This window comes from Panthera leo, chromosome C2, assembly GCF_018350215.1.
Source record: "Panthera leo isolate Ple1 chromosome C2, P.leo_Ple1_pat1.1, whole genome shotgun sequence".
Classification (NCBI taxonomy): domain Eukaryota; kingdom Metazoa; phylum Chordata; class Mammalia; order Carnivora; family Felidae; genus Panthera; species Panthera leo.
The window spans coordinates 143,901,698-143,918,311 of NC_056687.1; the positions used below are offsets into that span (position 1 = coordinate 143,901,698).

The 16,614-nt window shown below is 37.2% G+C and overlaps 1 protein-coding gene across 1 annotated transcript in view; it reads left to right on the plus strand.

The window, feature by feature from the left end:
* The window catches only part of CMC1 (C-X9-C motif containing 1), an 85,547-nt gene that overhangs the window by 26,004 nt on the left and 42,929 nt on the right, over nucleotides 1–16,614 (plus strand). The window contains exon 4 of the mRNA XM_042954384.1: nucleotides 4,002–4,091. Within this exon, the coding sequence (XP_042810318.1) occupies nucleotides 4,002–4,091 (90 nt within the window). The remainder of the gene's footprint in view (nucleotides 1–4,001; nucleotides 4,092–16,614) is intronic.

Consider the following 16,614-nt stretch of genomic DNA (forward strand, 5'->3'; position numbering starts at 1 on the left):
AAGCCAGGGAGGGGCAGAGAGAGAGAGTGGGAGAGAAAAATCCAAGTGGGCTCTGTACTGTCAGCATAGTGAAAACAAAAGAAGGTTTTCCTTGCCTAAAAATTTGTAGCATCTTCCCATTGTTCTCAGGGTAAAATTCAAACGCAGGGCTTGAACCCATGAACCGTGAGATCATGACCTGAGCTAAAACCAAGAGTCCGATGCTTAAGGAGCTGAGCCACCCAGACGGCCTGATTCATTTTTTTTAATAGATACAGGGCTGGAGTGGTTCTCTATCTATGTCTTCTTGAGTTAGCTTTGGTTGTTTGTGCTGTTAATTTTATTGGCTTACATTTAAAGATTATTTGAGCACATTATCATTTAAAAATCATTGTTTTAGAGTTTATTTCAAGAGAGAGAGCCTGCTCCTGTGCACATGCAAGTGGGGGAGGGGCCGAGAGACGGGGAGAGAGAGAATCCCAAGCGGGCTCCACAGTGTCAATGCAGAGCCTGACATGGGGCTCGATCCCACGGACCATGAGATCATGACCTGAGCCAAAATCGAGAGTCAGATGCTCAACCGACTGAGCCACCCAAGCGCCCCCAAAATGTGTGTCATTTTTAATGTTCGTGATAGCTCTCTTTTCTTGGCTAGTGTTTATCAATTTTAATAATCTTCTCAAAGCACCAGCTTTGGTTTCATTGCTCTTCTGTATCGTTTTGTTTATTTTCTATTTTATTTGTTTTGGCTTTCATCTTTATTATTTATTTTCTTTTGTTTGCTTTGTTTAGTTTGTTCTTTTTCTGGTTTCTCAAGGTGGAAGCTTAAGTCGTTGATTTAAGACCATTCTTCTTTTCCAATGTAGACTTGTAGTGCTACAGATTTTCCTCTCAGTACTGTTTTAACTGTCTCACACAAATTATGATATGTTTTCACTTTCATTTATTTCAAAATAGTTTATTTCCCTTTTCATTGCTTCTTAGCTGCATGGGTTATTTAAAAGTGTGTTATTTGTGGCGGGGGGGGGGGGGGGAGGGGGCGGCACCTGGGTGGCTCAGTCAGCTGACCATCTGACTTTGGCTCAGGTTGTGACCTTGCAGTTAGTGAGTGTGAGTGCTGTGTAGGGCTCTGTGCTGACAGCTCAGAGCCTGGAGCCTGCTTTGGATTCTGTGTCTCCCTCTCTCTCCGTCCCCCACTCATGCTCTGTCTCTCTCTCTCTCTCTCTCTCTCAAAAATAAATAAACATTAAAAAATTTTTTTAAAGTGTGTTACTTGGTTTCCAAATATTTGGAGATTATTAAGACATCCTCCTGTTACTGATTTCTAACTTAATTACGTTGGTGTCGGGGAACATACTTTGTAGGACTTGAATTCTTTTAATTTATTGAGATATTTTTCATGGTCTAGACTATGGTTTATCTTGGTTAATATTCAGCTCTTATTAAGTGGAATATTCTACAAATGGGTCAAATTAATTGATGATATGGTTCAGATACTTTGTAGTTTTAACATGTAAATTTAAATTCATGTTTTATATTACATTTGTGCATCATGAGTTCATTTTTATTTTACCTGAGGATATTCTCTCTTACTTCTTGTGGCAGATTTTGTTTCACCAAGGTCACAACATTGGGCGCTTGGGTGGCTCAGTTGGTTAAGTGTCCAACTTCAGGTCATAATCTCTAATCTCGTGGTTTGTGGGTTTGTGCCCTGCATCAGGCTCTGCACGGACAATGCAGAACCTGCTTGGAATTCTCTCTCTCTGCCCCCGTCCTGTGCTCGCTTGCGCTCCTTATCCTCTCTCTCTCTCTTTCTCTCTCTCTCAAAATAAACTTAAAACACAATTAAAAAAAAAAGGTCACAACATTATCTTGCATTCCTCATGCTCTTCTGTAATGTGGCCTTGCAAGAAAGAATGGCGACCTAATTTCCCTGTGCTTGGGTATAGCCTGTCCTTGGCGACTCGATCAATGTAGTACCTACCGTAGAAATGATGCTTCATGGCTTCTGTGACAGGGTCAGAAAGGTTAAACCTACAGCTTTCACTTGGTTTTCCTGAAACACTTACTCTCTAGACAATTCCTTTTCACATTCCTACCTCTCCTGACCTACCTGTTACTGTGCCAAGCCAAACCGAATGGAGAGGCCTTGTGTAGGTGCTCTAGTTTACAGTCCTCACTGGGCCTGTTCGTCAGCCAGTTCAGCCCAGATGTCAAATACACAAGTGAAGAAAGAGGTCCTCTGCGAAGTAGGTCTTCCAGACTCCGCTTTTGCAGCTGTTGAAGTCAATACCAGTCATTTGACTCTTCCTAGATGAGGTCCCAGATACTGTGAGGCAGAGGGGAGTCCGTTCTGCTTTTCCTTTCCAAATTACTAACCTGTAGGATCTCTCTCTATAACAAAATGTTTGTTTTATACCACTATGTTTGATCGGTGGCTTATCAGACAACAATAGGGATCACTTCTTTTCAGTAGGGTATGCGAGAGGTAAATGTTTCAGTCCCTTCATACCTGAACTTCATTCTTAATTGGTTTTGGGATTCTTGGTTATAAAATAATGCACTCTCAGAACTTTGAGGTTACTTCTCCGTTGTCTTCATGCATCCATGGCTTGCCAGTGAAACATGATGTAAATCTGATGCTCATTCCACGGTGAGGGTAGTGTTTTCTCCCTCTTGAAGCTTTTAGGATTTTTGAGCTTCAGACATTTCAAAGTGCACGTAGGTAATCTCTGATCCATTTCTGTCTGAGGACTCACATCTGTTTATTTACCTCAGTATATTTACTTACTCAAATCTTTTTTTTTTCTTTTTTTACTCTCTTCTCAAGATTTGGATTCTTATTGATTCATTACAGTTGGTTTCTCCCTTTCACTGTGTTGTCCATCAAATTTAGGTGATCCTCGGCTGTTTTATTGTTGATTTTGTTTGATTTTTGACATGCCCTTTTACACTGTCTGCAGATTCTCTATCAGTTCGTAGCTGCCTGCATCCAGAGATTGTTGGGAATCGCATAGTACCAGGGAAAGTGGAGGGGTTCCTGGTCTTCCTAGGTGTCGCTAGATACTGGGAAATTTTCTGACCCTTTGGGGATGGATACATGTATTTACTTCTTTTACCCATGGGTCTGGAGGCAGCAGAAGAGGTGATCCATTTGCTCCTACTGAGGTATTTCAACCGATTATGCTTTGGTTTTCTTCAGGGAAGTCTCTTGCTGCCCATGTTTGCTGCTTCGGTGCATGGAGCAGTACCTACTTTTGGCATCAGTTTTTTTCCCTCGGAAAAACCTGTGGGTATATGATTACCTCCTTTAATCCGATCTCATCTGCCTTTTGTCTTTCAAAGAGATTCCTGATCATTTTGATTTTTCTGACGACACCGGCCCAAGCTACATCGGGGTAGCTTTTTTTTTTTTCAGGACTCTCTATGAATTTAAGACACTGGTAGGACCCTGGAGCAGGTGTTCTGTCTACCATTTTACTCTAATTGTGGTAGTTTTGTTTAAAATGCACAGAAATCTCACATGCTGTTTTTATGTGCACATGTAGTTCTACTTTTTCTTCTTCTGACGGTTCTTTCTTTCTTAGGCTACTCTTATTACCAGGTTGAGAATCTCTTCATCTTGGATCTCTTCATCTATCCTTGGATCTCACTATTGATAAAAATTCTCTTTTTGTGGGTTGTATTAAAAAGCAAAATTATACTGTTTTAGTTTATGACTTTAATTTTGACAAGATTGCGTGGAATATGTTATCAATTAAAGTGTTACAATATAGCTTGCAGAAATTTTTAGAAAGACACTGTCTATGTCCCACATTTTTTTCTGTTGTGTATAAGAAATATTTAGAATGATTTTTAGTGACGAAAATAGCCACAATTTTATGAGATTTTAAGAGTCAGTTTTTAGTATGTTTGTATAGGCTTTTATTTTGAATAAACCAGAGTGTTTATTTCTTCCCTAAACTGGTGATTTAATTGAAACTTCACTATATTAAAGATCTTTTTTTTTTTTTTTTTTCCAGAGCAGCATCTCAGACATGTCGAAAAGGATGTTTTGATCCCTAAAATAATGAGAGAGAAAGCCCGAGAGAGATGTTCTGAACAAGTTCAAGGTAAGATTCAAATATTCATATAAAGATCAAATACATTTTTTATAATATGATCTGAATTTAATCCTTAGCCTTAGAGTCAAATAGTCAATGAATTAATATGTATGAATTGTTTCTCACCCTTTCACTGAGATACCAATATTTCAGCTTTCAGAACTTCCAGACGGTGTTCAATTCATTTACAATTTAAAAATATTCTCCCAAATTACTAAGAAAAAATTTTTTTTCCCAGAAGTACAGTTGTATGTAGAGAAAGACTTGGTATGAGTATTTTAGAGAAACAAGTTATTCTGGTGATTTTGATAGGGAAAGAAGAAACATCAAATGTAACATGTACCTGTTTTTTCTTCATCAACATATTCACACAGACATATATATTCTAAGATGATTTTCTTTGAGGTCATTGTCTATTATTGAATTGTTAATGGAATCCCAATAGTACTTACAATGAGGCCGGGTTTTTTTTGTTTTTGTTTTTATTTTTTCTCCTCTGTATTTTACATCTCTGAGTGAAAGATATTTCTGTAAATGCATGCACAAGGCACCCACACGCACATATTTTGTTTGGAAAATGTTTCTTAACGTGAATTATTCCTGTATTCTATAAATCTAGAGCTAATTGTTGATTAATATATAACATTTAGTGAAAAAATGTAAACGGAGCAGCAGAAGGTGAAAAATGAGACCACAAATGGTGGGTAATTAGAAAAGCAGACGCAGTATTACTGCAGAAATGCCCTTTTAAGAAATTCTACCTCATGGAATGGTCATCTAAAAGAAGTAGCAAAGTTCTGCTGATGCAGACTGTTTTTCTGGCTGCGGGGCCACTTTTCCCTGTAGTCTCTTCCTCCTTGAGGGACCTCAGTGATTCTTTGTGAGGACGATGGGCTGCAGTTCCATAGCAAGTTTCTCGACAGGAGAGTCAGGCTCTGTCAACTGTGTTTCGGGACTGTGTCAACAACGTTTGGATGCTGGGAACATTTCTGTCCCTTTGATGCTCTTCTTTGAGAATGACCTTTGGAATCGATGGGAGCAGTGAAAGAGTAATTTCTCAGAGCGGACCTTGTGTGATGATCATTTCTGTTTCTTAAATGACTTCCTATGACCGATTCCAGTTTGAGAGCCATTCATAAATTAGATTTAAATTAAATCCGTCCATAAATAAGTATATTATCAATAAGTTGATAGTATCATTCTGCGATACTAGCTTTGCTTTCACCATGAATTAGTTGTTTAATCAGAGCACCTCCCTTCCACACCCACACCCCCAGGTGTCAGGAGAAATTAACCCATTGCCACCTGCAGACAGGGTTTGGTGCCACGCTGGCATTGGCAGGTGTCATGCTGATCATCTCAAGAGGTAATCCTCCACTTGCCTCAGAACTTAAAAAATAACTAACTAAATATCCTGACTCAGGTGAGGGAGGAAAAAAATTAACAACGTGTAATGAAGTTACAGGGTTAACTTGTCACTACTAGGAAAATTTACTCATTACTGATAATTGGTCCAAAGTGATGAATATGAGCTATATTTATGGTGTTTTTAACACATTACTCTGATATCTAGAATGAAATAAACCTAGCTAATTCAATTATAGATTGAGGTTTTACTCACATGGTTCAGATGAAAATGCAGAATAATTAGAGTTTGGGTTTCAGAACTGCCTTTGCTTACTCTTAGTCAATGTAACTGTGTGTTTGGTTTTTGAAATGAAGGAAAGAGAGTATAACTTTAAAATATTTATTAGTTTGTGTGGCACAACTACTATCATAATGGTACAGAAAAATTTTTACTCTTCACTTTTTAAATATTTAGATTCTAGTTTACAGATATGGTAAAATTGGTTTCAGGTGTAGAATTTAGTGATTCATCACTTCTTTATCAAAAGTTAAGTTTTTCAGGCATTGCCTTGGTTAAGCTTTTGTTTTTTTTAAATATGCTTAAAATCTTCAGAAGACTGAAAGCATCTTAAAATTTGAGATCTGCTTGGGTTACTTCAATGCATTTGTCTCTATGAGAACATGTTTTAACTATTGGTTTTTGAATATTTGAATATTTTATAGATAATTGTATATTGATTTTTTTTTTTTAGGCCGTGTGGTCCAAAACAGAGTTAGAGAATCTGAAACTGATTATTTTATAAACAATAATCTTTAGTATTCTTCCTGCCTAACCATGTGATTTAGTAAAGAACATACAGTGGTATCATATGCTTAAGTAGTAGCAGAACAGCTGCATTTGAACTGAACAATAAGATGTAATTTAGAATCAGGACACTTCCCTTGTAGTTTATTTACTGTTTACGGCCTTTGCTTTATTAAATACTTATAGGATTTTATATAAAAGCATTATGTGTGCTAATTGTATAGTTCTTGGATAAAAATATAGGAATTTTAATAAGTGATCTGACTTTCTGCTAAGTGCCTGAAACCTGATTATGTAGGAAAGCTTTTCTGTTTGATTTTTTTGCATGTCATTTCAACCCAGCTGATCATAAGAATTGGGTCAGACTGCCAGCAACTTAGGTTTGTGAAGGGAATGGAACAGCTTTTCCAGGGACAAAGAGAAATGAAATCACTTTCAATGAAAGAAAGATGCCTCATTATAGTCACCAACAGCAGTTATTGACAGCTACACTTCCTATTAACAAGGAGCATTTAACTAAGAGTTTGGCTGTTGGATCTTTGGACTTGATCTAATTTGCTAGCATTAATTAGTTTCTTTTGAGCACAGACACTTGGTGCTCACAGCTATAGATTTGGAGGGCTAATTAGGATAGAAAATTGAACAGAATGGGGTAAGGCATTAACCTTCAACCATTACCAGCTGGGACACTGATAAAGACCACAGAGTCCAAATGCTCCCTATTGATGTGACGAGTACCCTAATGAATATCAATTTCAGCCAGGTTGCTATATTCTTACTAGTTCTCTCTTCATTAGAATTTTTAACCAATTTCCATGATACCTTCATTATCTATATATAAACTATTGGTTTTTACTATACACTGATTTAGTCTGAGTTGCACATTTCATCTTATGTTTAAACAGAATTAAAGTTTGTCTTAAGTAGCAGATCGCATTTCGAATGTTTCATTGTTACATACCTTAATACTTCTGAAATTTAACTTTTATTTACAATTACATAATCCTCATTCTACAGTGGATTTCTATAAAGTCGCAGTAACTTTACGATTTCAAAATAGTGAAAAGTATAACCTGAAACAAGAAAAATCTCAGCTTTTGGGTGACAGTTAAGCAGTGTTTGTGTTAAACTGGTGTCAACTTGACAATCTTTGTCTTTATAAAATATGCTTTTTTGTGTTCTTTCTGAAAAGAAGAGTAGTAGTCCTCACGTTTTCTTTTGGAATTTAACTTTGATTTGATGAGTAAAGGTAGCTTGACCTAGAGATTAGATGTAGAATTGAAAATCCTGATCTTGTTATTACATAAACTTTGACAAGATCATAAACTGTTGGTAGGACATGTATCAGCAGAAGAGCAAGTGATCAACTGATTTGGATAGAAAATGAAACTTTGTAATATTCTTCTTTTGCCAGTGATATTGACGGTGAATAGAGCTGCTGACGTAAATTACCAAAGTGCATTTGTAGACGTTAGCACAATGATCACTGACTATGTTGGGAATGGAACTTAAGGAAAATTCTAGAATGTCCTGTCTCCCAGTATCCCCACTTCCCAAAAGCCAAAACAGAAATTCTCTTCCATCAAGTGTGATGGCGGAATCATTGCTTTTCTTGGATCTGGGAGTTACCAACATGTGGTGTTTTAAAAGGAAGATGCTTTGATGACCTCTGGAGGCTACTTCCACCCCGTGACTTTTTCCATGTGTTTGACTCTTTGCTAATTTAATGACTTATATTTTCTATGTTAGTAATTTAATGATTTCTATTTTCTATGTTAGTAATATTATTTGTCATATATGTTGTATGTAATATATAGTTTGTCATATATATACTATAGATCATATGTATATATTAGTAAAGTATGCATTCTAATGTTATAGTTTCTCTCCTGGAGATAGGCCATGAGAAGTAGAGTCCCTGAATTGCTGTTTTGTAAAAATTCATTGTTTTGTTGCTTTTTTTGATTTGTATAGTTGGCATTTGATATAAAGTTTCCATGTTTGATAATGAATTTTGCTTTAAATATAATAACACTTTTTTTTTTGTTATTGCTATGACACTTCAAGACCAAAAAAGTACTCTTGGGATGTACTGGGGTGGCCTGTACAGGGATGTACTGGGGTGGCCTGGATCGGTCTTTAACCTAGGTGTATCCTCCTGCCCACTAACTCCTTTCATCCTTTGGGTCTTCTTTTACCTTATTTTAATGTTTCTTCTGTATCAGTGTCTTCTGCTGCAGTCTTTTTGATCTTCTGACCAAGAGGTTGGGTTAGTTTTTGTTGTTTTTTTTTTTTTTTTTTTTTTTAATGTTCATTCATTCATCCATCGATTCATTCTTGAGAGAGAGAGGGAGGGAGGGGCAGAGAGAGGGAGTGAGAAGGAATCCCAAGCAGGCTCTTCACTGTCAGTGCAGAGCCCTGAGTGGGGCTCAAAGTCACAAACGGTGAGATTCTGACCTGAGCCAGAATCAAGAGGTGGACACTTAATCTTCTGAGCCACCCAGGTGCCCCAGGTGGGGTTACTTCTAAAGAAATTATATAAAGCATAAGGAAGCATGGATTGTTCACTTCTTTGAATCATTGCAGAGCAGTAGTGAACACAGAAGCTTGAAAAACTGCCTGACTTCTGTCAGTCACATGCAATTAAATATGTCACATTTTGCTGAATCCCAAAGAATGTGAGCTGACGATAAAATCAAATTAAGAATACTTTGGATATTCTTTAGGATGTCTACAGGCAGAAAACTACCAAAACATTCGTAAAACAAATTGGAGGGCTGTAGACTGGTCAAAGTAATCAATCTATCCAACTGTGTTACTCGAACCTGCCAAAAACTTTTCCTTTGTTTGAATGGTGCTATTATTGCCACATATATTTTTGCCATTTAGTAGTAGTTCACCAATGTTGACGAACGCTGAAGTGGAAATGCAGCTATTTTGGATAGACTAGGAGGGTAGTATATAAAATCTCCAAACATGATTCATATCTGTTATGTATAAGATTATGCTATGTACTCTAAGAAATACAGAGCATTAAGGTACAGCTCTACAGAGAAGAACTCTGCACCTGCAACTGTGGCAGGGCTCTCCACAACCCCTGCTGGGTTTGGCGATTTGCTAAGAGGACTCACAGGACTCCTCACATACTCATACTCATGGCTAAGATTTATTACAGGCAAAGGACACAAGCAAAACCAGCAAAGGAAAAAGGCACATGAGATGAAGTTCGGAAGAAACCAGGCTCAAGCTTCCAAGAGTCCTCTCCCCAATAGAGTCGCTCAGGATGTGCTTAATTCCTCCAGTGTTGAACTATGACAGCATGTGTGAAATGTTGTCCAGCAGGGAAACCCATTAGAAGCAGAGTTTTTATGAGGAGTTTGTCACATGGGCATCCTTTGGTTAGCGTTACCAAAATTTCAGACTCCCAGAAGGAAAGCAGGTGTTCAGCATAAACCATATGGTTTGCACAAACAGTTTAGACACGGTGAGCCACTCTTAGCAATTAGGGAATGGTGGGAACACTCCCAAAATCCAAGTTGTCAGGCACCGGCTAAAGACCAACCGTACAAACAGGCTTTTCTGAGGATGGCAGCGTCAGTCCCACCATGTTTCTCCCCTGTCTGCCATGGACGTAATACAAATTAATTGCCAATAAGTATCTGTGTATGCCTATCAGTCCTGCTGTCATGACATTCGCTGCATGTAATAGACCTATATCTGACAAATACAGCTGAATTGTTTTTAAAACAACTGAGCAAAGTCTGTATCGGTCGTTACTCATTGATTTAGTGGTTCTCAGTTACATTTGTGAATTCATGCCTGTATTGTAGGACTTAATGGCTTATTATGACTGTCTTGTTTCTGAATAACAAGGCAATTGTGTAATAAAATTATAATTGTACATAAATAGTCTTGAATAAATTGGCTAGTTTTCTTCTCACAGAGAAAAGTGCAATCTGTTTTAGAAGTAAGTTAAATCTTTTTTTAAAAATGTTCATTTTGAGAGAGAGAGAGAGCAGGGGAGGGACAGAGAGAGAGGGAGAGAGAGAATCCCAAGAAGGTTCTGCACTGTCAGCACAGAGCCCATCTCGGGGCTTGAACCCACAAACCGTGAGGTCATTACCTGAGCCGAGAAACCAAGAGTAGGACACTTAACCAACTGAGCCACCCAGGAGCCTTGAAGTAAGTTAAACCTTTAAATGCTAAATCTTTAAATGACTGAATTAGCTGGGAATTTTGTCGGGGCAGATGAATTTAATATTTTAAACAACTAATTTATGCAACTTATTTTTGAAGGTTTAAGTGTGAAAAGTGTACATTTGAACACAAAAGCAAAGAATTACATAACTTGAAACTTAGAAATATCGTTACAGTGAATAAATATTAACACAAAATATAAGCTAACTATTCTGCCGTTACTTCATTAGCAAGTTTTTATTATATTCCTGGTTTCCTATACCTTGCCTTTCAGTGGTTTTGCTATAAGAATTTTAAATATTTCACTTTAAGAGAAATTATACTCAGATTTTTGGAGTACCATTCAATTAAACAGATACAGAAATTTTAATCTGAAGCCCATAAACAAGTTTATCTGGCATCATATTTAATATATTTTAATATTTTAATATATTTAATATATTTAATACAATGGTTTTCTCCAATGTGTTTATATTTGATAATACTGTTTGCAAATATTTTAGTGTCAGTCAGTGATTGTATCACTAAAATATGTTTTTATAAGCAAAAACAGACTTTTCATGTTCCTTTAAACAGTTGAATGGAACCTCAGGGTTATATGGAACATGAGTCATTCAAAAATGTTTAGTGAGTATTTCCTAGCCACCATTATGTGAACAGTGAATAAAGCAGACAAAAATTTTTACCGTTATGGACCTTACATTTCAACGGAGGGAGATAAATATTGTAGGTTATTATAAGTAAATACAAGTGATGTGGAGAAAACTAAAGTTGAGTGAGGGCCGTGGGGAGCACTGGTTGTAGAATGGGGCAGCAGTTTTTAGTAGGTGGGCAACGTAGGTCTCACCGAGGGACGTTTGCACAAAATTTGTGACAGGTGACGGAGTGAGATGTGCAGGCGTCTCTGGGAAGAGTGATGTGAACAGTTGCAGACATTGAAGGACTAGACAGAGCTGGCATGTTTGAGGTCCACCTGAAAGATCACTGTGGTGAGGTGGAATGAGTGAGGAGGAGAGGGAAAAGTGAGGGGTTCAGCAGGGTGATTGGGGGCAGAATAAAGTACCGAGGACTTACAGGTACTAGGGAGAGAAATGGAAAACTTGGATGGCTTAGAGCAGTGGAGAGAGACAGGGTCTGATTTCTGTTTAATAGCAACTGCTCTGTTAAGTATAAATGCGGTAGGGACAAGGGCAGAATCAGGGACACCAGTTTAAGAATGTGATTGTGATAATCCAAGAGGCAAGTGATGGTGGATTAAAAGGGTGGCAGCAGTGGAGATGATGAGATTGCACATCCCAGGCACCTGGGTGGCTCAGTCAGTTAAGTGTCCAACTCTTGATTTCAGCTCAGGTCATGATCTCGCGGTTCATGAGATCAAGCCCTGCTTTGGGATCTGTGCTGACAGCACAGACCCTGTTAGGGATTCTCTTTCTCTCTCCCTCCCTCTCTCTGCCCCTCCCCCACTTGTGTGCACTTTCTCTCTTTCTCTCTCCAAATAAACCTTAAAAAATAGAATGAGCACATCCAAGATATAATTTGAAGATAAGAGGCCACAAGGAAAGACATAACTACTCCCTATTATTGTCCTGAACAAGTAAAAGGATGAAATTGTAGTTAGCAGAGATGAGGAAAAATGTGTGTGGAGAAATATTATTATTTTAGTTCAGTTTTTAGTGATTGATATATTAAGAGTTTAGTTTTGGACAAGTTAACTCTTGAGATGTCTATTAGGCATGTAAGTTTGAAACCATTGTATTAAACAGTAGCAAAAATTAATCATTGTTTTAAAGGGAAACAAAGGAGTAGAATGTTTATCCAACTGCGGTGGTTCTGGTGTTTTTCCAATATTTTTATGTAAATAATGCAGGTTCTCCTAGTGTACATTTGGCACACAATTTTAACTTGAACGATGCTAGATTAAAAGCTAACATTTTTATTTCTTGGTTTTCCTTTAAGATTCCACATAGACCACTTCCCTTCCGGAGCAAATCATAATTGCACTGACTTGTTAATTTAACAAACTATGCTTCAGTACTAGTGGGGAAAATAATGGTGCTAAGTACTGAGGGGAATATGAGGTTGTGGCCTCATACCACAATGAAGAGATTAAGTTACCCATTCAGTATCGTAGGACTTGTTAATATGTCCTAGTTGATATTAGAATCCAGGTATCTTAATTCCCAGCTTAGTGCTGGAATTAACATACCATTTAATTGTCAGACGTTGCAAATATAGTTTATCTATGCTGACTTTAATCGGTTGGAAGTGGCTGCCTCGCATACTGTGAAGGGGATCAGTCAAAAACAGCGTCAGGTGCCTGGGTGGCACAGTCATTTAAACATCCAACTCTTGATTTCGGATCAGGTCATGACTTCTTGGTTGTGGTATTGAGCCCTGCATCAAGGCTCCACGCTGGACTTGAAGCCTGCTTGACATTCTCCCCCTCTCTCCTCCCCTCTCTCCCTCCTCCCCCCTCCCCCTTCCTCTGCTGCCCCCCCCCCTCACTCTCCACCTCTCTCTCTCTCTCTGTGTCTCTAAAATTTTTAAAAATATCATGTACCTGGTATAATTCTAATACCATTATAAATATATGTTGAAAAAAAATAAATACATCCAAAATGTAGTAAGTATCTGGAAACATGGGACAAAGAAGGTGGATAATAGGTTGTTTCTTTTCCTCTGCATAGCATTTTCATATTCTTCAAAATGAAAACATAAGCTTTTTTGTATCTTGCATGCACAAATAACAAGTTTGTAGCTTGATGAATTATTGTGACAGTAAACATATATGTGTAGCCAGAATTAAAGTCAGAAAATAGAAATTACCAGAAGCCAGCCTTCTTTGGGCCCTCTTTTAATCGCTCTCCCTTTTCTCTTTTGCTAAAATAAACCACATTTTGCCTGAGAACTACATAGATTAATTTGCCTTTGTTTTGATTTAAATGGAACCTTACAGTGTGTGATCTTTGGTGTCTAGCTTTGTCTACTCAAAAATTGTATTGTTAGATTCATCCATGTTTTTGTAAGTAGTAATGGTTCCTTCATTTTCATTGCTATATAGATAGTACCATTATATGGATGTGCTATGATTTATAGCATAGAAATGGGATTTCTGGGTCATACAATGTATATAATGTCCGTTTCAGCAGAAAATGTTAAACAGACTTCCAGATGACTGGAAGTATACCTGATGTTTAAAAAAAACAGCCATAAAAGGGTATGAGAGTAAAAAGAAGGAATGCTGGGTAATTTTTATTTTTATAGAATGGATTTTTAAAAAATTCTCCATAATGAACATGTAGTTTTTTAAAAAAAACTTTAAAGAATCAGATGTTATATTTAATAATACAAAACTTTAAATATAAAAAATAAAACTTTTTATGTTCATACACTACAAACATAATAGAAAGTTCACAGATTAGGAAAATATATTTGTAATATGTGTAACAAAGGTTTGCTATCCTTAATTTATAGACTTCTTACCTGTAAGGAATTGGTGAACATCCAATTTAAAAAATAAGCAGAGCACAAAAAGGTTTTTTTTGGATAAATTAAATTTTATTATTATTTTTTAAGTTTATTCTGAGAGAGAAAACATGAGTCAGGGAGGGGCAGAGAGAGAGAGAGAGAGAGGGAGAGAGAGAGAATCCCAAGCAGGCTCCACACTGTCAGCGTGGTGCCTGACACAGGGCTCAAACCCACAAACCACAAGATCATGACCTGAGCCGAACTTGGACACTTCACTGACTGAGCCACTCAGGTGCCCTGACAAATTACATATTATTAAACAAGAAAAATAGCTGCTTTTACTTTCAGTGAGTGCATTGCAAAACACACCCTACAGTACTATATGTAACCTATAAACTTGATATGATTTAAAAGTCCGTAACAGAAGTTTAGCTTCTGGCACGGCCTAGTAGCTGTTATTGCACATGTGTTTCTGCAGAAAACAACTATAAACTATGAACAAAATATAAAAACAACTACATGAAGGCATTGGAGAGTAGACAAGAAAGCAAGTGGAAAATGGAGAGGAATCACAGTGAAGGAAGGGAATAGTACCGGGTGGGTCTCCACCCTGTAGGGTGGTTACAACTCTGACCAAATAAGCAAACAAAATAAAACCCTCTAGTCTTACTGGTCTGAAGGATCAAAAACACGGTTTGGTGTAACTACTTAGAAAACTTTGTATTTGTGCGTGATGGTGTAAGAGGAGGGGAAGGGATAAATCCCAGCAAGTTGAGAGCTAGAGAAGGTGAGCCTCATGGTGTATAAACTCTGTGTATGTCTCTGGCTCAATCTTAAACTACATGTGGAGCAAATTCCAAGCCACTCGGTTAAGGGTAAAGAACCACTGTACCTTGCAGGGGACTTCAGGTTCCACAGTTTGAGATCAGCAAATAAAATTGACTTTAAATGAAAACGGAAAAAAAAAATTTTTTTTTCCCCCAAAAAGGAACAGCATCTAGGACACTTGGGTGCCTCAGTCAATTGAGTGTCTGATTTTCCACTCAGGTCATGATCTCACAGTTCGTGGGTTTGAGCCCTCCTTGGGCTCTGTGCTGACAGTTTGCTCGGAGCCTGGAGCCTGCTTTGGATTCTGTGTCTCCTTCTCTCTCAACCCCTCCCCCACTTGTGCTCTGTCTCTCAAAAAGAAATAAGTGTAAACAAAAAATTAAAAAGAAAACAGAATCCAAACATTTTACATACATGATAGAATGCCAGATTACTCCATGTGCACAGAAACAAGAAAACACGATATATTCTCAAAAGCGATCAACAGAGGCTAACTTGAAGATAACTAAGAAGTTGGAATCAGAGAAGAATGTTAAATCAGTTATTGGAATTGCTTAAGAATGTAAAGGAAAGTATACTTGCAATGAATAAAAAGAGTAAATCTTAACAGAGAATTCAAAATGATAATAATAAAAAAAGGCCCAAATCAAAATTTTACAACTGAAAAATACAGTGTCTGATGTAAGAACTTCAGAATGGAAATGGCAGGAATCATGACTCTTGGAAAGAATGTATATTACATTGCTTTAGGATGGAATGTTCTAAATATATCTGTTAAATCCATGTTTTCCATTGTGTCATTCACCTTATTGGTATTCCTCGTTGATACTATGTTTAGTTGATCTGTCCATTAATGTAAGTGGGTGTTCAAGTCCCCTACTCTTTTTATATTATTATCGATACTTTCTTTTATGTTTATTAACTGTTTTATGTATTTGGGTGCTTCTGTGTTGGGCGCACACATATTTACAATTATATTTTCTTGTTGGATTGTCCTCTTTATTATTATAAAGTGTCCTTCTTTTGTCTCTTGTTACAGTCGTTGTTTTAAAGTCTATTTTGTCCAATATAAGTATTGCTACCCTGGCTTTCTTTTGACATCCATTTGCATGCTAGATGTTTATCTGTCCCTTCACTTTTAATCGGCAGATGTCTTTAGGTCTGAAATGAGTCTCTTGTAGGCAGCATTCAGATGGGTCTTGTTTTTGTATCCAATCTGACACCCTATGCCTTTTGATTGGAACATTTATTTACATTCAAAGCAATTTTGGATAGATATGTGTTTATTGTCATTTTATTATCTAACTTGGGGTTGTTTCTGAAGATTTTCTCTGATCCTTTCTTGTCTTTCTCTCATGTTTTGCTGATTTGCTTTAGTGATATATTTGGATTTCTTTCTCTTTATTCTTTGCATATTTATTAGTGGTTTTTGATATGTGGTTACCATTAGGTTTGTATATAACCTCTTCTACAGCAGTCTGTATCAAGTTGATGGTCATTTCACTTTGAACCCATTCTTTTCTCTTTTCCCCACATTTTAGGCATATGTTATTATTATATTCTGTTTTTGTGAATGTTTGACTGATTTTTTACAGAAATACTCATTTTTACTGCTTTTGTGTTTCCTACCTTTATGTTCATTTTTGATCCCTCCTTTCCATTTACAGAGTCCCTTTCATATTTCTTGCAGGGCTGGCTTAGTGGTCATGAACTCCTTTAGTTTTTGTGTGTCTGGGAAACTCTTTTCCTCTCCTATTCTGAATGATAGCCTTGCCGCATAGTTACTTGGCTATAGATTTTTCTCATTCAGCACTTTGAATATATTATGCCACTCCCTCTAGCTTGCAAGGTTTCTGTCGAAAAATCTGCTAGCCTTATGGGTTTTCC